This window comes from Perca fluviatilis, chromosome 6 (assembly GCF_010015445.1).
Source record: "Perca fluviatilis chromosome 6, GENO_Pfluv_1.0, whole genome shotgun sequence".
In the NCBI taxonomy this organism is placed as follows: Eukaryota; Metazoa; Chordata; class Actinopteri; order Perciformes; family Percidae; genus Perca; species Perca fluviatilis.
The window spans coordinates 5,607,031-5,633,743 of record NC_053117.1 but is presented as its reverse complement, the minus strand read 5'-3'; the positions used below and the strand labels follow the sequence as shown (position 1 = coordinate 5,633,743).

Sequence of the window (26,713 nt, the reverse complement as noted above, 5' to 3'; positions counted from 1 at the left end):
ATGGAGGGAGTTGTCAGTGCACCACTGTGTCAGTGTTGATATGTTGTAATGGAGTTGTTGTCAGTGAGTAGACACAGTATGGCAGTGTCATCTGAATATGTATAGTATGCAGTGATGGGTGATGGACTGATTCATATGAGCCTGTCAGGGAAAAGAAGAACTAAATCAGTGCACAGCTGGAGACACACGAGGAGTGAGGCAGCACTGCATGGGAAGAACCCAACTCCCCCTTCATCCTTCTTAGGAATCAGCAACCAATGGTACTCAGTTCAATTTTATTTATAGTATCAAATCATAACAAGAGTTATCTCAAGACACTTTACAGATAGAGTAGGTCTAGACCACATTCTATAATTTACAAAGACCCAACAATTCCAGTAATTCCCCCAAGAGCAAGCATTTAGTGTGACTGTGGCGAGGAAAACTGTATACAACCTCGGACAGACCCAGGCTCTTGGTGGGCGGTGTCTGACGGTGCCGGTTGGGTGTGTGATGAACAGTGGCAATAATAGTCACAATAAAGATAATGGAACTATGACTAGAAATAGTAGTTGTAGTAGTTCATGGCGTAGCAGGGCATAGCAGGACGTAGCAGGGCACTGCAGAGCGTAGCAGGGTGTAGATCAGTATGTCGTGGCCTGTTGGTTGCTGGTGTAGTGGTAATGACTTCTGTTAGATGTACCAAGAAGTCTCATCTCCATTACTAGCTGTGCCGTGACATTAATATAATTATAAATATAGGAGATAGATAGGGCTCTCCTCAGGCCTGGTCTTAAGAGGAGACCCCTGCTCCGGTTTTACCTGATTGTTCAAACTTTTTTTTTTAATCTGTTGTCATTTAAATGTTATTGTAATTATTATTATAATGTAATTTGCTGAAATGCATGCTGTGCACTCTGCCCCATTGAAAATGAGGGTCTCTCTCAATGGGCCCCGAGTTCTAAATAAAGGTTTGAAATGAAATTATTACAATCTCACCCTGTTTTCACCTGGCATTAACATCCGTCCTGAGTGATCGGATCACAAGTGGACAGCTCTGGGGAACGGTGAAAACGCAACATTTGGAGATGGTTTGAGCCGCATGTGTCCACATTCTAATAGCTGTGAGAACGTGTGATGGCCTGCTGCCGCTGGGGCCGTCAGACAGCTTTACAGCACGCACAGAGATGAGAAGGGTATGTATCGACTTGTCTAACTCTGTCCTGTGTCCACATTAAAGACCGCCTACTCAACTACGCACTCATTCAAAGTCTTTCTCTTGTCACAGAAACCACTGAGTGAACCGTGTGTTTTGGATATCATATACTGTCAGGGATGTGATGGCGTTTTTGTTCCTGCATGCACCCTGCAGTCCTATATCCCCGGCTCTCTTGAGTTTTCTGCAGCGCTGTTGCTTTGAAAATAACGTTATCATAGTTGTCTCCTTTGTGCATATGATTGAAATGAACTGTATCCTACATGTGCCACTACACACTGCTATAACTATTATGAGTCCTGGGAAAGAAAAGTGACCTACAATGAATACACAAGTATGCTACCGACATGATATACCTGTTTATTCTTTTGTATATGATTTCTTTGTTGTTTTTTTTACTGCGGTGATGATGACTTGAGATACAGGTATGGAAATCTTTAATTACATTATCAAAATAGTCTTGTAGGTCTTTATAATTAATGTTATTTATAATTTATCTTACTCACTTTGTTATATGTTTTTACTCAGGTGCTGATGGCGCCCGGAGAGAGAAGACATCGTGAAAGAGCGAGACTCAACGCCCCGGCGGTACATCCAGTTTCCATCTTTGGTTCCACTCTGACGAAGAAGAAACAGAAGGACGACTGAGGAGAGGACGAGATGGAGAGCAGGTGTTGTTTCAGTCAACAAACTAAGCCCCCTTTATTAAAGGTACCATGGCATGAAAATGTCACTTTATGAGGTTTTTTAACATTAATATGAGTTCCCCCAGCCTGCCTATGGTCCCCCAGTGGCTAGAAATGGTGATAGGTGTAAACCGAGCCCTGGGTATCCTGCTCTGCCTTTGAGAAAATGAAAGCTCAGATGAGCCGTTCTGGAATCTTCTCCTTATGAGGTCATAAGGAGCAAGGTTACCTCCCCTTTCTCTGCTTTGCCCGCCCAGAGAATTTGGCCCACCCATGAGAGAGAGACATCATGGCTTTCAAACGAGCAAAGTGGCAGTTGGTCAAGGCCACACCCCCACCCTCCACCTTGCCCCCCCTCCTCCTCAATAGCTACAGACACAGAAATGGCACATCCTAAGTAAAGCTCATTGTGGGACTGGCTCTAGTGGCTGTAATTCTGCACCAAGGCTGAATTTCGGGAAAGAGACTTCAGATACAGTATTAGGGGACCACTAAGGCCTATATAAAAGAGACTTCAGATACAGTATTAGGGGACCACTAAGGTCTATATAAAAGAGACTTCAGATACAGTATTAGAGGGGACCACTAAGGTCTATATAAAAGAGACTTCAGATACAGTATTAGGGGACCACTAAGGTCTATATAAAAGAGACTTCAGATACAGTATTAGGGGACCACTAAGGTCTATATAAAAGAGACTTCAGATACAGTATTAGGGGACCACTAAAGTCTATATAAAAGAGACTTCAGATACAGTATTAGGGGACCACTAAGGTCTATATAAAAGAGACTTCAGATACAGTATTAGGGGACCACTAAGGTCTATATAAAAGAGACTTCAGATACAGTATTAGGGGACCACTAAGGTCTATACAAAAGAGACTTCAGATACAGTATTAGGGGACCACTAAGGTCTATATAAAAGAGACTTCAGATACAGTATTAGGGGACCACTAAGGTCTATATAAAAGAGACTTCAGATACAGTATTAGGGGACCACTAAGGTCTACATAAAAGAGACTTCAGATACAGTATTAGGGGACCACTAAGGTCTACATAAAAGAGACTTCAGATACAGTATTAGGGGACCACTAAGGTCTACATAAAAGAGACTACAGATACAGTATTAGGGGACCACTAAGGTCTACATAAAAGAGACTTCAGATACAGTATTAGGGGACCACTAAAGTCTATATAAAAGAGACTTCAGATACAGTATTAGGGGACCACTAAGGTCTATATAAAAGAGACTACAGATACAGTATTAGGGGACCACTAAGGTCTACATAAAAGAGACTTCAGATACAGTATTAGGGGACCACTAAGGTCTATATAAAAGAGACTACAGATACAGTAATAGGGGACCACTGAGGCCTATATAAAAGCATCCAAAGAGCATCATGTCATGGGACCTTTAAGACTACAAAAGTATGTAGTGACATAAAGTTGTGATCATCTACAGTTAACATTACATACTGTATGTTGGTGATATTTGATGTTAGTATATAAAAATATGCATGACTTGTTTTTGATGTCAGGACAGGACTCCTGTATCTCCTGGGGGAACTTGAGAGTGTATGTCAACCAGCCAAACATCCCAGGCAGCTGCAGCACCACAGCAGTCCACCGGACACACCAAACCTGCTTCCAGACCCCCAGACCCCCGAACCAGTGCAGCAACCATTAGAGGAAGAAGACCGCCCCATTCAGGAGGATGAGGAGCGTCCCAAACTCACCTGTGCAGATGAAGCTGTCACTATGGACTTCGTCTGTGCTGGCATGTTTGTGAAGCTCCTCGCACGCACGCATACATCTGCTTGCCTCCATGTGCACAAATCCAGTGGTGGAAGAAGGATTGAGATTGTTTACTTCGGTAAAAGTACTAATGCACTGTAAAACTACTTATACTCTGTTACAAGTAAGATAAAATAAGATGAAACTTTATTGTCCGTTCACTCAGAACATTTTCTTGCATCGTCTGCTCCAACAATCAACAGATAATATAAAAAAATAAAAAACATTTGTATGGTCACCCATCAAACATCTGACACACCTTTCCGTCTCACACACACACACACACACACACACACACACACACATTTATAATTGTCATGTAAAAGTCCTGCTTTGAAAATGTTACTTAAGTAAAAGTATGTAAGTATCAGGAAAATGTACTTAAAGTATTAAAAGTACTCAATACAGAAAAAGCATCACATTTTAGTAACTGGAAACAGAAAATGGCATCAAAAAGAGCATTAAAAGTGTGAAAAAAGGGTAAAAAGTCAAATCATTTCAGGTGGACTTGTAAGCCGTTTTATTTTTGTGTAGTTTAATTTATAATAAAACATGGTATTTTATAAACTACATGTGTTCTGTGAGCAAAAGTCTTAGTGTGTAAAGTAACTAGTAACAAAAGCTGTCAGATTACAGTAAATATGGAGTAAAAAGTACATTTCTCTCCGAGATGTAGCGTAGAGTACAAGTAGAAAGTGTCATGAAAAGAAAAGACTCAAGTAAAGTACAAGTACCTCAAATTTGTACTTAATTTACTTGAGTAAATGTACTTAGTTACATTCCACCACTGCACAAGTCCATGTGCAGACAGTGAAGAAAGAGAATCTGACAGACCATAATTAGGAGTGGTTATTATTATTTATAGGCACCATTTATTTGACCATTATTTTGCCTACAGTTGTTTACAGTTTGTGCCTGGTGTTGAATTCAATAAAATGGACTGTGTAACATGATCCAGTCTTCTGTGAGATCCTTTACCCTCTGTGATGTGATGTCAGGTTAACATGAAGCTTATTTTTGGGGCTTTTCCCTTTATTTTATTTGATAGTGACAGTGGATAGACAGGAAAGGGGGAGAGAAAGAGAGGGGATGACACGCAGCATAGGTCGGATTCGAACCGTCGCCGCTACAAAGGACTCAGCCTACGCACGCTCTTACTGGGGGAGCTAGAGGCCACAACATGAAGCGTCTTAAATACTGAATCCACTGCGGATGTCACAATGTGGCTAAAATGCTTCTAGACAACTTCTTAATCTCCAGCGGGAGCCTGAGTTTTCCGGATAACTTTATAAAATCCAGATGTTTCTACATCAGTCCATGTTCCAGATTTGAGCAGCTCATACATACTGCATCAAGCAGGTCTGAGGATCCATCACAGATCAGGGACTGATGAAAACTGGAAGCACTAGTACAGAATGGATCGTACTACATTCACTGCAACAGACGGCTGTCAAAATACACAATACTTTTCTATCACATCACAAATGTATGGAGAAATCAACCAAGATTAAAATGAAGTTCAGAAAACACATTTTGTAAACATATAAATATATATCATTCTAGTGGATGTTGGTCCATTATTATATTATTTTACCTGCAAGGACTACAGATGGAAATTAGCTATAGTAGCTGAATCTGGTACAAGGCATTTCTTCTGTTTCTTTTAAATGATTGCTTTTTTTTGTACATTGTCCCTGATGTAAATAAACTAAACTAATATATACACATTGAACTATTCTTATTTTGGTTTAACACTGATGATCAGGACAGAGAAGTCATTCATCAACACTAGATGTATTCTAATGCTCATGAGTGCTTGGTTAGAGCTCAGTTTGTATCTTGTCTTGTTTGGCCATAGGTTAACATGCTTTAATGTTACTGTTCATGGACACCGTGTGCTTATATTTAAAACAAACTGGAAAAATATATTTACATCTTTCATGCTGGGACAGTTTTCTCAATTTTGACCCAGCCAAAATAAAAATCCTTAAAGCCTGAAAATCTGATTTCTTTCACTTTGTGATTTATTTGCAAATCTTCATCACAGTGTTGCTTATTTCCTGACACTATTGAATGTCTGAATATATACTTTGACTTGGCCGGGTTGGATCAGTGGGTAGAGCAGGTGCACATATACTTGGAGGTTTATGCCTCGACGCAGAGGTCCAGGGTTTGACTCCGACCTGTGACGATTTCCTCAATGTCTTCCCCCTCTCTCTCCCCTTTCTCACCTAGCTGTCCTGTCCAATACAAGTGGAAAAGCCCAAAAAATTATCTATAAATAAAATAATACCAGGCTCAGTAGTACAGCTCATGACTAGTCAACTGACCTTGTGTAAAATCAGTGGAATGTCTCTTTGAGTGATAAAATATCGACTTCACCGCAACTAAGAAATGTAGACACTAGCCACAAGACAATGTAAATAAATTCATAGTAACAGGATGCTAAAGAGAAAATGAAAAATTAAATGTAAGTACTTAACATAGAATGCAAACAAGACTTCCTGGAGAGTCAAACACTGTGATCTACCTGGAAAAATCTACCTTTGTGTCACTCAGTTATAAAGGTGCAGATTGAGGGTCTGAGAGCCTTCTTTCTTAACACTGGGCTCTTTTAGCCAAATCCTGTGATTTAAGATCTCAAAGTGTTTAGATAGCCTGCAGTTCTCTCTCTATCCCTTACACAGGAAGCAGCTGAAGTGTTTAAACCGATTGGCCCTGGGCACTGCAACATTTTGCAGACAAGCTGTTTTCTTCAGCTAAAAAGGAAACAGCACTAAACCTTTTCTGCCAGTTGTTCAGTTTTTTTTTAAAGATTATTTTTTGGGGCTTTTTCCACTTTAAATGGACAGGACAGGTGAGAAAGGGGAAAGAGCGCAGGAAGACATACAGGAAATCGTCACAGGTCAGAGTCAAACCCTGGACCTCTACAGAGGTATATAAACCTCTAAATAGGCCTATGTGCACCTGCTCTACCCACTGAGCCAACCCAGCCACTAGGTCTTCAGGTTTGATGCAGGTCTTTGTTACTTGGTGTTTCCTCACCCACCCCCATTAGGCTCCTGCACACTAGGCCATGATTTCAAAGTTTGACCTTCAGTTTAGTAGGCTAGGCTATTTGTAGTTTAATCATCAAAAACGTAAACCAACCTTTTGCACATTTATTTTCAAAAGCAAGTCTATATGGCATTTTAACTACCTCAAGTTACACGAAAAGTGCAAAACTTGGCTTCAGCATTTAAATACTGAAGCAACATTTGCGTTAAGTAGTTTATAGTCAGGTTCTTCAGAATATTTGTTCAGGTACACGGTCAGAGCTGTATGCTACATTGTTGAGACCTAGTATTCACAAAGGATTGCCAACACTGGTTATTTCAGACCGTTTGTTAGAGATTCTCATTTTTTTTTTCAGCCAAGGACCCCTTTCAAGTTAGAGAATATACGGGGACCGCCCGGTGTACGTTTAAAAAAATGAATCACAGTTCCAAAAACATCTAAAAACCGCCGTGAAGTGAATTAATTCATTTTTTCTTTCTTGAATATTCTGACGTTGACACGCTAACATGTTGCTCACCGGCCAAAATGTGTAATGCTGTTGATTGGTTGAATCATACCAGTAACGACGTTGTGATTGGCCCGCTGATCGATCAATTATCAAAATGCCGGTACTGGGAGGCGGGGCCTGAGTTAGTTTGCCGCTGTGGTTTTCTTCAAGATGGCGGGGCTGCAGTTGAAGCAGTATGGCGGCGCATGGAGAATAAAATAATTTAGAAAGGTAGTCATATGCCCGATAGGAGACAGCTGTTTCATATTTATCGGTGAGTATTTCTGTAATAAACTGTTCTCGGGCAGGCTGACCACTTATTCAGCCGCGAAAATCTGTAACGTTAAAGCCTTGTTTCTTGCTAGCTTATTAGCCCGGATGTTAATGTCACCAGGGGCCCGCTGTGCAGAGGAGACTGAACAGATGCGCTAAAACGAGGCTCTTCCCTCTTCTATTTTACGATGAATTAGCTTGTTATTTGAACTTGGAGTAACATTAATCATATTCCCAAGCAAAAGGACACATTTTACGTTGAAGTCAGATGCTAATTATTACAGTATTAGCTCATTAAGTTGCACTAACTTGACATCTAACGACCGTTACTCTTACTGGTCCTTTCTTTCTAGCTCCCAGAAGAAACCAGTGGAGGATGATCAGTGCCTAGATCCCATATTAAGCTGAATGCATTGTGATTTCCAATAATTGAGACAGTGATTCTGAAAGCTGTCTACATTAATGAAAAGAACAATGTAGTCAGCTTAGCATTTTCACCTCTGGTACGCGGTCTATACAGGGATGTGCTTCTGCATGCATTCTGGGTTTAGATAAGAAAGTCTCAACAGGTCAGATTTTAGAATAAACATATCGGTCTGTATAAGTTGTAATTCGTTATACAGAGGAAATGGAGATAGATGATGTGCTACCCCCTCTCCCCTTGGAGCCACCTGATGATTTTGGCCAAGATGAGGGCAGGGCACCTCCACCACCTCCCCTGCAAACGTCCAGTGACGCAGAGGTAATGGACGTTAGCTCTGGTGGTGATGGATACACATACACCCCAGGGGACGGGGAAGCCAACTCACAGCAGGCCCTCAGCAAGGGCTCGATAACTTTTTATAGCCACCTCTCAGATGAGGCCAGTGCCATCCCACCATGCCCTAGAACAGCCCGCCACGCGCCCCCAGTCACCGGGTTCCTACCAGACCTAAAGCTGCTTAGAGACGTTAAGATCAGCGTAAGCTTCACTGAAAGCAGCAATAGCAAAGACAGGAAGGTTTTGTACACAGGTGAGGGGCAGGAGGGAGGAAGTGATGACGGCTTAGACAGCGTAAATGGTGAGTTGCACGACTCGACTAGTGAGCAGGAAGTAGCCGAGGGTAGCTCTGGAGCAGGAAACCTAGCAGGCAGAAGATCAGAGGAGGCTGAGGTAGACTCGGAAAACAAGGTAGAGTTCGCCGTCCTGGATGAGTTGGATGACTTCTACGAGAACTTCCTGGATGACGACGACATGGAGCACGGTGGCTTTAAGTCTGATGTCATAGTTCAGCAGGAGCAAGCGGATGAGGAGGCCGTAGCTTTCTCCTATGGGGTACGTCTGTTCTTATGTCTGCAGTAACCCTTGTCATTCTAAGCTACGCCCCCGTTTTGCCCTTTACTTTCAAACGGAAATATGGTAGGCCTAATACAGCACATACAGTACAGTCCATACAAGACGGGGCATTATTAACACTGTCATTAAACACAGCCACCGCTGTCATTTCAATGAGACCACTGCAACGGCACAGCAGGGGGTGCAGACATGGCAACAACAACAAAACAACAACGTAGGTCAACTTTAGAAGCAATGCAATATAATCCGGCAACACACAGAATGGGCCAGTCTAACTCATCTGTAGAGTAAAATGAACAGCGTTATTTTGCTGTTTACCTCCCTGTAATAGATTAGAAAGTGACTGCTGCTGTAATAACATTCTCATAATATTATTGACTGACGTCAAAACAAAATAGTTATTGACATCCTGGATCCTGTCTTCTCACTAATATCTGGAGCCACCCCTACAAAGCAACAAACAGTGCAGATTGTTGTGGGAACGCAGCCTAATCGAGGCCAAGGTTTCATGGTGGTGGGATTCCAAATTGAGACCACACTTTCATAAACCTTGAACCTTGTTGTATCTTGTTGTTGCTCCTTAACTCCCTGGTGTCACCCACATAAGAAAACACCTGTAGCAATGCAGATACTTTGTTTTATTTGGTGAGATTGGCTCTCCTATGTATATTATGTTGATGTACCCGACAGTTAGCGGGTTTCTGCAATGTTGCAGAAAATACAGGCTGGGTTTATACGTTTCTAATTATGCTACAGCGGAAAAATCGCACAAACCGCGCAACTATGAATTGGCTGATACAATTTTTAGGATCGTCTAATATGGTTTAAGTATAGCTAGAACTAAGAAAAATAACTGTTGTAATGATTTATTGATTTTTTAAAAAAAAAGAATTTATTGTAACCTTTTCTGCATCAAAATGTGTGACTGGTTGAGACAGAATCTAATCAAGCAGCAGACATTTAGTTATGTCTTTTTGTTTTTTATTACTGAAAATGAGAAGTGAGATGCTGGAAGAGGTTAGTGCCATTTTTAATTTCTCCCATTAAATGCTGGGTGATTTGAGTTGTGATGCAAGAGTAATCAATAGAAATAAAAAAGGAGGGATCCAAACCGCTTATGTCATTTCATTTGTAGTAGTAGTTGATTTAGATTCAGTATGGTCTGTTAGTAAATTCAGAAGAATTTAGCTTTTATGCGTCAAAGCGGCACTGATGTTTTTTTCCTGTATGCGTGGTTGTTTCTCCACCAATTGTTCACCTTATGGCATCACGTCAGACAAAACTCCCTCAAACTGGTGACCCATCCTTCTCTCCTGGCCTTAACCATTGACTCTTCCAGGAGGAGTTTGACAATGACGTCGATGCTCTGCTGGAGGAGGGCATGCCAGTCCCAAAAAAGATGCGTCCCGCAGAGGACAAATTTGGCGGGGACAGTGATCATCAGTCAGATGGTGAAGGAGGTGTTCATCCCATGATGACCAAAATTAAGACTGTCCTGAAGAGTGAGTGGTGGATCTGTCTGTTTTAGGGTTGGGTACTATCAAGGCATTTTGGAATGTGGTTTCAGTACTATGGGGCACAATATGATATCATATATTCTAAACAGTATATGCTAGATGTTAAATCTGTTGAAAGTGAATTGATACAAAATATAGGTTGGTATTGGGTTTATAGTTTTTAGTATTATGTAATACAATAGTGTGCTGATATAGATTACAATACAGGGTTTACCCAGGCAATTGGTTAGAGTGGTAAGAACTGCACGACTAAAAATGGACAACCAAGTAACCCCCCTTTCTGTGTTGTAGTGCTCTGAAATAGTATCACAATCGAAAATGACACGATGATGGGCACCTTTTCACATATGCACACTGGTGTTGGTCAGGTGGTGAGATGTAAAACACTACATGCAAGGACTCACTAAACTAATCAGGTTTGAAATCCTACTGGCGAACGAGTAAACTCTTGAGTCTGAAAAGTACATAAAGGTGTAAAAAAAAAAAAAAAAAGTTTAGAAATGAGTATCCAAAATGCATTTTGTTAGTTCACTATGTACAAACAAGGTCATTGTTCAAAATGCCGCAGATCAGGTATCAAATAATTGTTTTAAGGTGTGTGTGACCATAGAAATAAAATGGGATGGCATTTCATTTCCATGTGTGAGACCTAAACTACGACATGTTGTAATGCCTAATCCAACTAGCTGGATGAAGAGCGAGTGTAGTGGTGAACTTCAAACTGTTAATGTTCAGTAACGCTTCACCTGCATGTTTAGTCCTAACCTTACTTACTCTACCTGATTTTCATACCTTAAAGGACAATTCGGGCACAAAATGAACCTAGGGGTTAATAACGTGTACCGAGTTGACCGTTCACTGAGGTTTGTTTTCATGCTAATCGAATGCGTCTCAAGCTTTAAACAAGCTACCGCAAACCCGGTGGTTAGCTGCTAACGGTAGCTTTTGGGGCAGAGGGTAAATCACTATTTTATACCAGTAACAAGGCTCAAAATAGCACCACACTTCCACGGTAGCACAATGAGGGTCCCTACATGGAAACCGAAGCATTGAGAACTTTGTAAGTGTACAGACAGTTTATTAAAAAGATAGATTATAAAGACCGTAGCGTTCATGTTTACCTGCAGGCGCCATCTTGGAAAAACAGTCATGAGCAGACGAACGCTGTGCAACCAGTAACCAGTAACATAGCTCAAACGCAGCGTTCGTGATTGCGGTAGCTTGTGTAAAAGCTAGAGACGCATTTGATTAGTATGAAAACAGATCCAGCAGAACGTTCGTTTTTTTTTTTTAATTTTTTTTTTTCTTCCCCCCAAGCCTGAGGTTAATCATAGCCCAATGTGAATATCTCTGAAATAGCTGTCACACAATTAGGAATTTTGTGGTAATGCATAAGTCTTCTAATAATTATTAGAAAAGTTACCTACATAGAGTAATAGTGTAGTAATTATTGCCTGCATTTACATTTTCCCCCCTATGCCAGGTCGTGGGCGTCCACCCACTGAGCCTCTACCTGATGGATGGATCATGACATTCCATAACTCGGGCATTCCAGTCTACCTGCACAGAGAGACCAGGGTGGTTACCTGGTCCAGACCCTACTTCCTTGGGACGGGCAGTATAAGGGTAAGATGCAACACAAGTGTCTAATTATCACGGATGTGAACTAGGGCTGTCCTTTTATAATACCATTCACATTTCATTTGTTATTTTATTTTTTTAATATTCAAATAATATTTGAATATTTAATGCTCAAATGCAGCCTGTTATAAATGTGTACTACACTACTCAGGCTTATGCATTGTCAATGCCACTATAGCAGGCGTCTTCAACTTTTTAAGTCTTTTTAAGCCAAGGACCCCTTAACTGAAACCAAGACTGACCAGGGACCCCTACTACATATATTGTATAAATTGAAGCTTTTAGGGCAGCCTAAAGCCTTTATAGATACATTATTTGCATAGAATACTAAGCTATTCAAATAGCCTAATAATTGTGGCATGATTTTATGAATTATTTTATAATTTTATAATCCATGATGTGGAACAGTTAATCCTTTGGGATGATCCAGTGTGGATTTATATTAGCTAATAATATGTTGGAATCATGTTAAGACTTTTAAATTTTTTTTTTTTTTTATGTTCAAAAATTAACAATAATTTGGATGCCTGCAAGGACTAAGGACCCCCTAGGGGTCCCGGACCCCCTGTTGAAGATCCCCGTACTAGAAGCATGTGGTTGTTGTTACACGTTCTGTCCACTAGAGGGACTTCCAACATCAGCCTGGCCTTGAAGGGGACCTACGTCATGGCGCATTGCATTTCTGGCACGCCGCTCTCTGTTTACATTATATTCCACCACGAGCACACGGCAACAAACACAAATCAACAGAGAACTCTGAAATGAAACATGATCTAACAAATGTATTGAAGCAGCTCAGTTGTAAAGGCTAACGGTGCTCTGTTAGCACAATGACATCATGTTAGAAAGCACATAAACTAAGTAACAAAAGTGTTAGCCACGATGCTAACGGCATCGATAACTAAGCCAAACGGTGCGCTCACTACTATTTTTTTGTGATTTATAAGCAACCTGTTTCTTAATCCAGCTGTTAGAAGGTAATATATGAAGTAGAAGCCAACTCTGACAGCTGTAGGGCAGCTAACATTACCTTTTAGGGGTCTCCATAAAGCTCACAGCTAAGCTCCTATAACTCGTGACGCAGTTAGGAAAAAAGAACTAGCTAACTAATGATAACATAAGCATTTTGTCTCGATGGATGTCGATTTTTAAAGTCGTTTTTAAAACCATTTCCCATCCTTCTTCCAATTTCCAGCCGCAGCCCGTTACTCCCCCCTGTACTAACGTTACTCGATACGTAACGTTAGCTCACAATGCCTTGTGTTTCTCACTCCCGTAACTTATTGTTCATCAGACGTGACAAAAAAGATATCTAATTATATTTGACTTTCGGAATTCGTTCCAACAGCCCTAATGTGAACTGTTTTTTGCAGTGGGTTTGATCTTATTAGTTGGGTGCTGTCTGTTACATATTTTGCTCCTGCCATCAGTTTGTGCTGCTGGTCAGTGTTGAGCAACTGCCTCACAATAACACTTATAGCTTCCTGTCTGTTCAAGTCTCTTTCTCTTATCTATTCATTCCATTCCAAAAAAAGAACATTTGATTACTGAAAAATTGCAACTTATAAGATTTATAGGAAAGAAAAAATGTATCTTTTTTTTTTTTTAAAGCCATGAATATATTCCAGCTTAGTTCTTGAAAGTCTGAATAAAGTCAGCCATGGTGTCAAAAGTTTATTATTATTATTATTGCAGTTCAACATGGACATGACAGGTTGTTCATTTCAAGGAGACATTCTTACATTGAACATATTGACACCACTAACAAACACTCATACAATTTAAAAAAAGAAGAAAAAAAGGATAATTATAATAAAAAAGATAAATACAAAAATCACACACAAAGGGGAACGGAAGGGAGTGACCACTGTCTACGGAACCATCACTGCAGTATGGTTAACACTACTGCCTCATACATTACGGAACTTCTATACATATCCACAAATGAAAAATAAATAAATAAAATATAAAGCATGTCTCTGCTCGTTCTACTGGGAGTCAGGCAATGTGATTTGTTCTCTAACACATCTAAGAAAGGTCCCCATATGATCTTATTGTACTTATTTGCTGATCCTTTCAAAGAGTATCTAATTCTTTCAAATTTGAGAAAATAAGTTTGATCCAGTGTGTAAATATTGGGCGTTTGCTGTCTTTCCATTTTATCAAAATCAGCCGTTTAGCGACGAGAGTAAGAAATGCAATGCTATCAGATTGTGCCTTAGTTAGATGGCTTGACTCAGGTGTAGCATAGTGAGATTGATTACTGTTGACCTTTTTATGACGACTCTTGGTCTTCCTTTTTGACACAGAAACATGACCCTCCTACCAGCAGCATTCCTTGCCTACACTACAAGAAAATGAAGGATCTTGAGGAGAAGGAGCTGAATGGGGAGGCGACGCCTAATGACGTGGAGTCTCCTGTTAAGCCTGCCGACGAGGTCAATGGCGAACAGAGTGCAGGCAAGTCAGATGCTACAGCTGAGGAGCAGGACGGTGTCCCTCCCTCCAGTATGACTGACGGCGACCCAGATGTAGAGGCTACCACTAATAACAGCCTGCAGCTTAAAGCTCTCTGTGACATTGCCCACGGAGCCTTAGGACAAGTTAAGGCCAAGGTGGAGGTGTGCAAGGACGAGTCCATAGGTAAGGGCTTTTTATAGCACGTTTCCAGTTATGGACTTTTGAAAGGCCATTGTTATGTTTTTGCTTCCGTTACAACTTGAGCTGTTTTTTTTTTTTTTTTTGTATTAAGCGATCTAACTTGATAAAACCTCCTCACAGAACTTGAAGAGTTCCGTCTGTACCTGGAAAAATGCTTTGACTTTGAACAAGTCACAGTAAAAAAGTTTCGTACCTGGGCCGAGCGGAGGCAGTTCAACAGAGACATGAAGAGGAAGCAGGCCGAGTCGGAGAGACCCATCCTGCCTGCCAACCAGAAACTCATCACACTGTCGGTCCAAGATGCACCAACTAAGAAAGGTAACAATTCTATACATTCATACTTCAATCAAACCAATCAATCAAACTTTATTTCTACATTTAAAAACAAGCAAGTTGACCAAAGTGCTGTACATAGACATTTAAACAGTAAATAGTTAAAGTGCAACAGACAAATTTCAACACCTATCATGCTGGATTAAAAGCTAAGGAATAAAGATGTGTTTTAAGTTGCGCTTTAAAAACTAAAAGGCTGGGGGCCAGTCTAACTTGAAGAGGCAATGCATTCCACAGTTTAGGTGCTGCAACTGAGAAAGATCGATCACCTCTGCTCTTGAGCCGTGTTTTAGGAACAACAAGAAGAGACTGGTTTGCGGACCTCAAGGACCTAGACGGAGCATGTGGCTTTAACAGCTCCGTAATATAAACAGGAGCTAGTCCATGAAGAGCTTTAAAAACGGACAACAGAATCTTAAAATCGATTCTAAAGCTAACAGGCAGCCAGTGAAGAGAGGCTAAAATAGGGGTGATATGTTCGTCACGAGTTCCAGTGAGGAGGGGCAGGCGCGGTATTACTAAATGAAGACGAAAGGGAGGCCTGGCTGGCACCTACATACAGAGCATTGCAATAGTCAAGGCGTGTTGTGATAAACGCATGTATGACCCTTTCGAAGTCTGCGAAGGATAAGAGTGGCTTAATTTTTGTAAGAAGCCTAAGTTGAAAGAAACTGGCTTTCACCACAGAATTTATCTGCTTCTCCATTTTAAAATCATAATCCATTTTAACTCCTAGGTTAGTTACAACAGACTTAACATAAGGTTGTAAAGTGGACAGATCTATTGTTGAAATATCAGATGTGCCTCTTTACTTTGTGAATTTAATACAACTTTTTAAGAAGGCAGGTGTTAATTTTGTATTATTGTTAACCAATGAAACCATAAAATAAAACAAGAATACATGTATCCTTACGTAGTAGTCTGTGTAGCCTAGGGCTGGGTACCGTATTCCATACTTTTTAGGCACCGACCGCATTGCCTCTAAAGTATCGAGTATGTAGGGCTGTGCAATTAATTGAACTTCAATTTTGGCTCCCAACGATCACCAAAATAGTAAAACCGAGAAAAAAACTGTTTTGCAAGAACACTCTTATTTTGTCTTGTTTTCTGAATCTGAATTCTGAATTTAAAAACTTGACTTGACTCAGTGAGCGCTCCTGATAACACTGACTGACAACAACAACCAAAAAATGACTGCTCGACTCCGCCCTAATATCTGTACTATCATTGTTAAAGCTGTCCTTTTTAAGTTTGTTTGTTTGATGCAATTTTTCTAATTTTAACAGAATTTGTCATCAACCCTAACGGGAAGTCTGAAGTTTGCATCTTGCATGAATATATGCAGCGTGTCCTAAAGGTTCGACCTGTTTACAACTTTTTTGAATGTGGTAAGTTATTTTTTTGCAAGTGTCCTTAGGGAATTGAGGTGTTTTTAAAGTCCTATGCCATTCTTACCTTATCAGGATTATATTGTGATGTGTAAAGCTACTCTGCTCATTCTACAGCCCAGCACCGTACACACATTTTCATTAGCCCCTTTGTAGTCCCAGAAATGTGCACACAAAACTACTGCTATTACCCTCCTATGAATGAACATTTGTTGAGTGTAACTTGATATCAAATCAAACTGAATTTGTGTGCCCCACAGAGAATCCAAGTGAACCCTTTGGAGCGTCAGTCGTTATAGATGGAGTAACGTACGGCACAGGAACCGCAAGCAGTAAAAAACTTGCTAAGAATAAAGCTGGTAATTCCTTTTATTTACAGTACTTGGCATTGTGATAGGCTGGTTGGTGTATTTCACAACTGAAGATGGAGCATATTAGCTCAGAGTACTACTGTCAGCGGGTGAAGACACTGAGTTTGCTTATGGAGACATTTTTTGAAAATCCCCAATATTGTAAATGTGTTGTTACAATTGAAGTCAATTGAGTCTTAAATGTACAGCAGTTAAATCCGTTTTAAGGGCTTCTCACAAAGAACCATCTTGGTCCTGGGTGTATAATAATCAAACTGTATTTTACACATCATATGTTGTAGGTGGATGGCACTAACTGGCATGGAACATATGTGAATTATAGTAGTTTGTAGTGGTGTAGCCACAAGAGTGCTTATAAATGGAAGACAGAGTTGTTCCCACCCACCTAATTTCCTTTCACAACAGTCACTCATCTTTGTCGCACCTTCTGCAATAAAGACTGCAATATACTACGATGATATAGTACTTACTATATTCCGTAGATAGTTGCACGGGTAAATTTGCATGTTGTAATATGTCACTTCTTTTGCTCCCAATGGTAATTTGGTGTAAACTTCAGCTCGAGCCACACTGGAAATCCTCATCCCTGACTTTGTGAAGCAGACCTCAGAGGAGAAGCCTGTTGAGGGCGATGAACTGGAGGTACTTCTTTTTCCTATATTTGACGTTTATTTTTTACCTGGAATCTTTTTCAGTAAAGTGGAATAAAGTAAGCTAAAGGTCATGTACGTGTCGCCAACATTGAAGGCAGGTAACATGATTTGGACAAGAATTGTTGCCAAAGATAGAATAACAGAGTAACACACAACAATGGTAACACTCTGTACTCTGCTCCACAGTATTTTAATCATATCAATATAGAAGACTCAAGGGTGTATGAGCTGACCAACAAAGCAGGACTACTTTCGCCATATCAGATTCTTCATGAGTGCCTTAAAAGGTAAGAGGTTGTCCATTATACTAGCAAGTACATTTTTATGAATATTTTTGGTTGTCATTTTTTCTTTCTTTCAAGATTATATCTATAATGAAGTTTAGTCTGATGCAGTGCATTACAATGGAACACAGTTCATTGCATTGAACACAAGTGGCATTATTTTATTTGCCATATTGTGATATATGTTAAAGGTCCTATGACATGCTGCTTTTTGGATGCTTTTATACAGGCCTCAGTGGTCCCCTAATACTGTATCTGAAGTCTCTTTTATATAGGCCTTAGTGGTCCCCTAATACTGTATCTGAAGTCTCTTTTATATAGGCCTTAGTGGTCCCCTAATACTGTATCTGAAGTCTCTTTTATATAGGCCTTAGTGGTCCCCTAATACTGTATCTGAAGAAGTTCTTTTATATAGGCCTTAGTGGGCCCCCTAATACTGTATCTGAAGTCTCTTTTATATAGACCTTAGTGGTCCCCTAATACTTTATCTGAAGTCTTTTATATAGGCCTTAGTGGTCCCCTAATACTGTATCTGAAGTCTCTTTTATATAGGCCTTAGTGGTCCCCTAATACTGTATCTGAAGTCTCTTTTATATAGACCTTAGTGGTCCCCTAATACTTTATCTGAAGTCTTTTATATAGGCCTTAGTGGTCCCCTAATACTGTATCTGAAGTCTCTTTTATATAGGCCTTAGTGGTCCCCTAATACTGTATCTGAAGTCTCTTTTATATAGGCCTTAGTGGTCCCCTAATACTGTATCTGAAATCTCTTTCCTGAAATTCAGCCTCGGTGCAGAATTACAGCCACTAGAGCTTTCCTTAGGATGTGCCATTTCTGTGTCTGTAGCTATTGAGGAGGAGAGGGGGGGGGCGGGGGGGCAAGGTGGAGGGTGGGGCTGTGGCCTTGACCAACTGCCACTTTGCTTGTTTGCAAGCCATGATGTCTTTCTCTTTCTGATGGGGGGCCAAATTCTCTGGGCGGGCAAAGCGGAGAAAGGGGAGGTAACCCCATCTGAGCTTTTATTTTCTCAAAGGCAGAGCATAAAAATCTGCACGTTATTTCGATTAACTAAATCGACTACAGTGCACTGAGTGCACTCTACCTGGTAATGGCATGTGTCCATCAAAGGGTCTTTCCTGACGCCAGTGTATTTTATTTTATTTTTTAATCCTTTGCAATAATACTTTCACTGTTTTTATCATATTTACTCACATTTGGTATAGGGTTGTCCGATATTGACAAAATGTGATATTGTGATATTGACTGTGAATATTGCGATATTGATATTCATTCTGATATTCTTAAACATATATGAAAACACCAAAGTTGAAAACACATCAAAATGGATTCATAGAATATCAAAACAGGTTTTCGTACAACACAAGGGTTTATTTAAACGCACGCTTCGCAGTTCGCACTCTCTTTCTCTCCTCACGCTTCTCGTTTCTTTCGCTCTCTCTATGCGCATCTCACAAAATACACAGAATATTGCATACTTCTCAGTACATTTTCCATATTGATATTGCACAATGTGACATTGCAAAAACAATATTGAGTGGATATATCGTGCAACCCTAATTTGGTATTTTTTTTGGGGGGTCGCCGAGAGTTGAAAAATGTTTAACTTGGGTAAAACTTGTCACGTTTTACTCAGCCATCCAATCACAGTGGTGGAGGGGCGGGACAAATCCCACGAACACCAACCATCACGTGTACACGTGCTGAACAACTTTAGTGACTGGTCATTGTTGCCAGGGACAACAAAGAGCCAGGTTGCAGATGTATATATCTAAAATTTACTGTTATGTCTTCCCCGTAGAAACCATGGAATGGGAGACACCAGCATTAAATTTGAGGTGATCCCTGGGAAAAACCAGAAGAGTGAATATGTGATGACGTGTGGGAAGCACACCGTGCGTGGCTGGTGTAAGTAGATCCTAGTCCTCATCTACCCACATAGTGACAGTGAACCAGTGTAACAAACCAACATACATAAACACACAAGCAGCTTTCAGTGACATGTTTTGTCCCCTTGTCACCAGGCAAGAACAAGAGGGTTGGCAAACAACTAGCATCTCAGAAGATCTTGCAGATGCTTCATCCCCACGTCAAGAACTGGGGTTCACTGCTGCGCATGTATGGCAGAGACAGCAATAAGATGGTCAAGAAGGTAAGTCCTCCCTTAAACCAGAATCGGAAGAGGATTTATTGCCAAGTAGGGCACTTAAAGGTACACTTTGTGGTGTTTTAAGTATTTTATTAGCTGTAATCAATGTCTTCATTCATAAATAAGTCCTCATTGGTGTAAAAGTCCAAGGAGGCTTCCATGTCATTCCGCCATTTTGAGAGGGACATAGAGCACTAGCCTACCTGTCTAGCTAATACACAACGCGTTTTCGTTCAGAGCCAGCGTCACGTGACTGTAACCGGCTGAAACGGAGAAGGAGATCAGCGAGAGGCCCTTATCACTGCCCCGGCAAATGTGAAAGCCTGCACTGCACTTTAGTTCATAATGGAGGATCATACTCATGCCGAGCCACGGGAGAAGGAATCCTCGTCGCCAAAAAAGCGAAAATTGGAAGACATGTTGTCATAGCTTCTTGGTACATAACGGCTACCGTAGATGCAACACGCATTAGAAAAAGCGAGGCACTAGAGAGCACTATTCGCTTGAATGCAAAATACAATTTCACCGCTAGATGGGAGAGATTCCTACACAGTGTACCTTTAACACTTACAATGAATATGTCATGGTGGTTGGCACATACATAAACAAATTAAACATTAATATGAAATAAACAATAAATACAGAAATTAATATATGTACAAAATAGCTGTTTAACATTGAGGGGGATAAAGAGGCTGGAGAGGTTTACTGTAAAGCTCATGGAAACCTTTGGAAAAGTCTTTGTTTTGTGAACAATTACCATATAATATCTGATTTTACGTATCTTAAAGCGTAACTCTGGCCAAAATGCAACCTATGGTCTTTTTGTGAATGTACCAGAGTAAAACTTTCGTTTAAAAGCATATTTAGGATGGAAACGCCACTTTTAAGATTGACTGTATTCTTGTTTTCGGTCAAATGGCCTTTTGAGTGGGAGAGCTAGGGACACTACTATGATTGCATCAAAATCACTATTTTTAAAACCCTAAGAAGGCTCGACACAACCTGAGTCTTTGCTCCAAGTATCACCAGGGGCTCGACACATGAACTCGGCATTGACAACATTGTTTGTGTACACAGAGTTGACTAAAAAAGGTTTTAACAACTTACTGTAGCTGTTGGTTTTTCTGGTCACCGTCCATCTAGCCAGTCAAAAATATTCGAGGGAGGAGAGTAAAGATGGAAAGCTCCTAAAGCTTAGTTCCATAGAAATGCACGGATAATTCGTTGTTTTGTCATTAGTGAAAAACAATATTGACCTTGTAGTTGAAAAAGGAGCCTCATATAAGAATGACATTTCCTCCTATGGAGTCCGTTCATTCGCATTCAGAGATCGCCATTTTTTGACTGACAAGATGGCGGATAGCGTAAACAACAGCTACAGTAAGTTGTTAAAACCTTTCTTTTTAGTAAACTCTGTGTACACAATGTTGTCAATGCTGAGTTCATGTGTAGAGCCCCTGGTGATACTTGGAGCAAAGTCTCGTGTTGTGTCGAGCCTTCTTAGTGGTTTAAAAAGTGATTTTGATGCGATCATAGTAGTGCCCCTAGCACTCCCATTCAAAAGGCCATTTGAGCGAAAACGAGAATACGGTAAATCTTAAAAGTGGCGCTTCCATCCTAATTATGCTTTCAAACGAATGTTTGACTCGGGTACATTCACAAAAAGACCCTAGGTTGCGTTTTGGCGAGAGTTCCGCTTTAAGGGGATAAGAGATGTGGCTATGAGGATTGTGTTAACCTCACACAGTGCTGCCTGCCAATGCGGTCAACAGTCGAATAGGCCTGTCGCGATAGTCAATAAATCGAGTTATCGCACGATAAAAAAAATGAGCTCGATAATTTTTCCGGCCGCGATAATTTCCATTTGCATGCTTGTTTGTTTTCCTCGTCTCTCTCTACCAAAGAGACTGGAGGACCACTCTCGGTTCCTTAGCGTAACGAGGAGTGAACCCTCTTGTCAGTCGCATGGTCTTTGTGGGGGCGGGACTCCAGGCGGAGAGAGACAGAGACAGACAAACGCTAGTTGAGAGTTGGGGCAGGGTTTCCCGCAGCACTTTGCAGTTAAGGCGCCGTCAAAAGAAAGTAGGCCTATATGAGCGATATCCACCGTGTTATTTGGCGTCTCTTTTCTCCCCTTTCAATCCAAACCACACAGCTGACAACCTGCAGGTGGAGACTGTGGAGACGGGCTCGGACATACACGCCGCTGGTCAGTCTCGCCGGTTTCAGGAAAGTGGCTGTGCGTTTCCGACAATGCAACCGAACATTAACGGTACAAGCCTACAGCTGTCCGCGGACACGGAGTGTGGAAAGTATGTCAGAGGTGTGTGTGTGTGTGTGTGTGTGTGTGTGTGTGTGTGTGTGTGTGTGTGTGTGTGTGTGTGTGTGTGTGTGTGTGTGTGTGTGTGTGTGTGTGTGTGTGTGTGTGTGTGTGTGTCATTCTCACCACCCCTACAAAGCTCCGACCTGAAGAGGAGCAGAAGCCGCACCTTCGCCAAAATGAAGACTGAAAAACAGAAATATTTTGGTACATTTACTCGCCATGTGGCAGATAGCCATACAGATAGATTTAATTTATTAATTATATATTATTTAAATTTAATATTTAGAGTTAAATAATTGTAAAATGTAGTACAGAGTCTGTAGTCTGAGAACTTACGTGTCACAAACGGCAATTCCACAACTACATCAGCGTGAAAGATGACATACTAAAGGAGATCAAAGACATGTTCTGGATATTTAAAATGTCTTCCAGTTCCAGTGTTAAATATTATTTAGAAATAAAAGTGTATTGATCTTTGAAAAGGTGTACCTGTATTATTATGCCATTATCATTATATTAGATGCAAATGGTCTCTCGATGACAATATTATCGTTTATCGCAATAATTTCTGGGACAATTTATCGTCCAGCAAAATTTGTTATCGTGACAGGCCTACAGTCGAACCCTCGCAGCAATTAAAATGTCTCTTAGAATAAAACCCTCTCATTGTAGAACTTTTCTGCTTTGAGTAAGCAGTTATCGGGCTATTTCAGTTGTACTTGCCATTAACACTTTGCCTTGCTAACTTCACTACCTGCCAAATCAGAGAACCACCAGTGAAATCTGAATGGTGATATGCTCTAAATGAAGATAATTTATGCAAGCACATCTCATGACTTTTAAAAACACCTGGTCTTTTGCAGGAGAGCTCTGACAAGAGTGTGATTGAGCTCCAGCAGTATGCCAAAAAGAACAAGCCAAACCTTCATATTTTGAACAAACTGCAAGAGGAAATGAGGAAACTAGCCACGCAGAGGGTGAGAATTGTTCCCTTTTCATGCAGCATGCAGAACATCGATTTTGAATGCCATTTTAATTGTAACCACTGTTAAACATGGATCCTGTCTTCCACAAACCCCCAGCCCAACTTTCTATGGCTGCTGTGTGTAAGAACTTAGATTTCCTTTTGAAATTGGTTTCAAACATGAATAAGGGAAGAGTAATAGGCCAAAGCAAAAATCCAAGCAGACATTTTGACAGCACAGCTGGTACTAATAACATTAAAGGGGAACTACGCAGTTTTTAAGCTGAATTTACCTTAACTGAACAGCTTCAGAGTCAGTGGAATGGTTATAAGACTTTTTTCGGGGTTGAATGGTGGTCATCTCGCTTCCCCCTAGCGCCTGTGAGCGGAAAAACCACCCTTGCAACTTTGGGCCGGCGAGCCGGCGGCCTCTGCGTCAGGAATTATGGCGTGATATCAGGTCTTGCGATGTATCGAATTGCTTCACGGCACTGCACACATACAGGAACTGGCTGTTAGGGGCTTACTAGCTGTCTACCTCAGCGGACGTGGCTCCGTGCGTTCGCCGGCTTCTTTGAAAACAAATGCACATGACCAGAGGGAGAAGATGGGAATTTTTACAACAGTGTTGCTGAATATCTATTCCGAGCTGTAGGGGGGAGCTCTATAGAGAAACCTGCCAGCAAAAAGAGAGAAAACGGTGAAGAAATTGCCAAAGTTGCATAGCGCCCCTTTAACGTTGGCTCTGTTCTATTCAAGTGAGCCAGCAGGCACAATTCCAGGACCCTGAAACTGAAGCAGCTAAATAGAGTTTAGCCATAGTTATTGGATTTACACCTGTGATGTTCCCACTGTGACATGTTAAAATGTCGCCTGTGAGAAATGCCTCCTGTATTTTCTTTCAGTGTTAATTTCGGGCTGTTTGTTTGTGACATTTGTTCATCCTTTCTTCCCCTGACAAGAACCAAAAGGGTTTACGTGTTGTACATCCAACATTTTGTCACCAGACAGCTCATTAAAGGAAAGACGAGGTGGTAGTTTGGGTGGTAGAATTTCATTTTTGGCAAACGGTAAATCTGCAGGGCCTCAATTAATGACATTGCCGATATATCGGCGGGCCGCTATATCGGCGGCCGGCTATTATGGGCCGATATTAAGCATTTTCCAAACTATTGGTATCGGCATTTATAATGGTCGATAAATGAATATTTAAATGAATTAAAAACTGACGAAACCCCCTTCAGCCGTGTTAGGAGTGTTGCTGTTGCATAGTTTGTCCACCAGAGGGCGCTCTACAACGTTCCTGTTTAACCCTTTAAGTTTCCTATCTTAAGTTTGTATTTTATTTATCAGAACTTTAATACATTTTGATATTCCTCTGTTCTGTTGTGACAAAACCAACCAGTTTATTTTTAAACTGCATTATCATTATTTTAGTGAGGACTCCTAAATAACTTATGTTGGGGAAATCGGTTTGTTTTGTTACGCGTTTCAGGAGTTTAAAAATCAACATTGGCCTTAAAAATCCTTTATTGGTCGGGCTCTACTGCTGTGATTTCTATATTTTAGAATTGAGAATGGATTAAGCTTTCTTATTCTTAACATCTCGTACCGTTTTCATATGTACTCCTCATAATTTGCTTGCTTTTTATTGTATTTCTGTACCAGGAGGAAACTAGGAAGAAGCCCAAGATGACCATAATGGAGTCAGCCCAGCCAGGGAGTGAACCCCTCTGCACTGTTGACGTTTAAGTCTCGAAATCACTGATGGAACCACAGCACTGAAACCCAGTCACTGTCTCTCTCTCTCTCTCTCTCTCTCTCTCACACACACAATGCATCACTGAGATCTAATGGCAATATAGTTCCACATTGACCTGGCCAGGTAGCTTGCTGCTTGCTTCCTTCGCCCATGTTGTATTGGTTCAGCTGGTAGATGTAAGGGTAGATCTAAATGCACTAACAGACAGTAGAGCAAATCTCGTCTACCTCTCTAGATGCATCCTCGCTATGCCACTAGAAAAATAAAAAAAATAAAATCACCCAGGCTACAGAGAAGTTAATGTGACTTGATAACACATGAACCACATCAAAATAGAACTGCATGCTTGTTTTGATTGCGTGATTGTCGTTTTTAACAGTCGCAATAGTACCAGCACCTATTAGTTTTGTTTGTGCTTACAGTATTTGAAAGGGACTACTAATACTTGTGTATTTATACCACTTGTTTAATTAGGGAAACAAAGTTACTTGTTTATTGGGTATTGTGCTGGTCGGTGTTCTGGATATTTTGGCTGATGGATACAAAACATGCCTTTTTTTTTTTTTTTTTTTCCTCAGAATGGACAGTTGCTGTTATGGTTTGCACGATTTGAAAACATGTGTTGATGAAGTGATGACTATTCAGAACTATTGTTATGCACTTGTGTCCGGTCAGATATTTTTGTCAACTGATCATGTTGGTACAAGATTTTCTGCTTTTAGGATATTTGGGTTGACTTGCATTTGGAGGGAATTGTTGCCTTTTTTCCCCCCGTCTTTTGCTTTGGCAATACAAGTCTCATCCTACTTCCCATGCCAACACTGCAGTAAACCCAATCACCGAGTACTGTAATACCTTTAGAACAAATTATCATTTCTTTTATGCTCTATGTTCTTGCTAGCTTTTTATTAAAGTACTAATGTCATGCACACCAGCTAACCGTTTGGTACATTTCCGTAGCTTTTCCGTTTTGGTGCCCTTAAGAAATTACATTGGCTACGTGTTGCCTTAGTTCATCCATTTCTTGAAGGGCTCAGAGTATAAAAGTACAGTGGACCTAAAACACCCTTCAACAGGAAGAAGAAAGACCAAGTCCCCTTTACTTGATGAAGCATTTATTAAGCCAGTTAGTATTTTAATAAAGAACAGCTGTAAAACATCAGATACTTGAGGGAAAATGCCTCCAGCATGTGCCGATTTTTAAAGACTCAATCCTTAATGGATTGTGTATTTTGTTTGTCATTGTGATAAGTGATCATAGTTTGACCACAAGCAGAATACATTTTTCAAAAGGCAGCCTTGCCAAATTTAATAGGTACATTGACACATACAAAATGCAATCAAGTCATTTAGTTCAACACAAGCTGATGAAAGTGTGTATACCAAAGCTTACATCCAGTCTTATGCATTTTATAGAATTAATGTTGCTGCAAACTACAGAAGAAACATCGGACACGGGAAAATACCGACTACTTACTTGCTGGAACAAAAATAGAAACTGCTGTGCATTTTTTGTCAAAGTATTTGGCCTGTGGTTTTTCTACAACATATTCAAGGACACATTGCAGTTTAAACACAAGGCTGTTGTCATATTATAGATTGCTTTAAGAATGTGCTTTTCCCCCCCCCCGTGCATTTGTCTTGCCAAGTGTGTCTGTGAGAAGGAAAAAAAACAAAATACTGCTTTGACGTGTTGCTGTTGAGCTGTACCAATGAGTGGTTTTGAGATGTTGCTGCCTAGAAAATTATGTATTGCAACCTGAGCTCTATGACTTCAGTGGTATTTGTTATGCAAAATAAAATGTCTTGACTAATGA

At 40.6% G+C, this 26,713-nt stretch overlaps 1 protein-coding gene and 1 long non-coding RNA gene across 2 annotated transcripts; both read left to right on the top strand.

The window, feature by feature from the left end:
- The first annotated feature begins 557 nt into the window (after positions 1 to 557).
- On the top strand, positions 558 to 4,628 carry LOC120560122. Its single transcript, XR_005639428.1, has 2 exons — positions 558 to 1,866; positions 3,420 to 4,628. It is a non-coding gene; the product is annotated as an uncharacterized LOC120560122 (long non-coding RNA).
- A 2,730-nt stretch (positions 4,629 to 7,358) lies between these two features.
- Positions 7,359 to 26,713, top strand: dgcr8 (DGCR8 microprocessor complex subunit). Its single transcript, XM_039802582.1, has 14 exons — positions 7,359 to 7,493; positions 7,846 to 8,807; positions 10,168 to 10,330; positions 11,829 to 11,971; positions 14,296 to 14,629; positions 14,768 to 14,965; positions 16,267 to 16,368; positions 16,629 to 16,727; positions 17,299 to 17,381; positions 17,579 to 17,679; positions 19,497 to 19,603; positions 19,720 to 19,847; positions 23,034 to 23,147; positions 24,803 to 26,713. Exons 2-14 carry the CDS (start codon positions 8,121 to 8,123, stop codon positions 24,884 to 24,886), a joined length of 2,343 nt encoding a protein of 780 aa, XP_039658516.1. The 5' UTR covers positions 7,359 to 7,493; positions 7,846 to 8,120; the 3' UTR covers positions 24,887 to 26,713.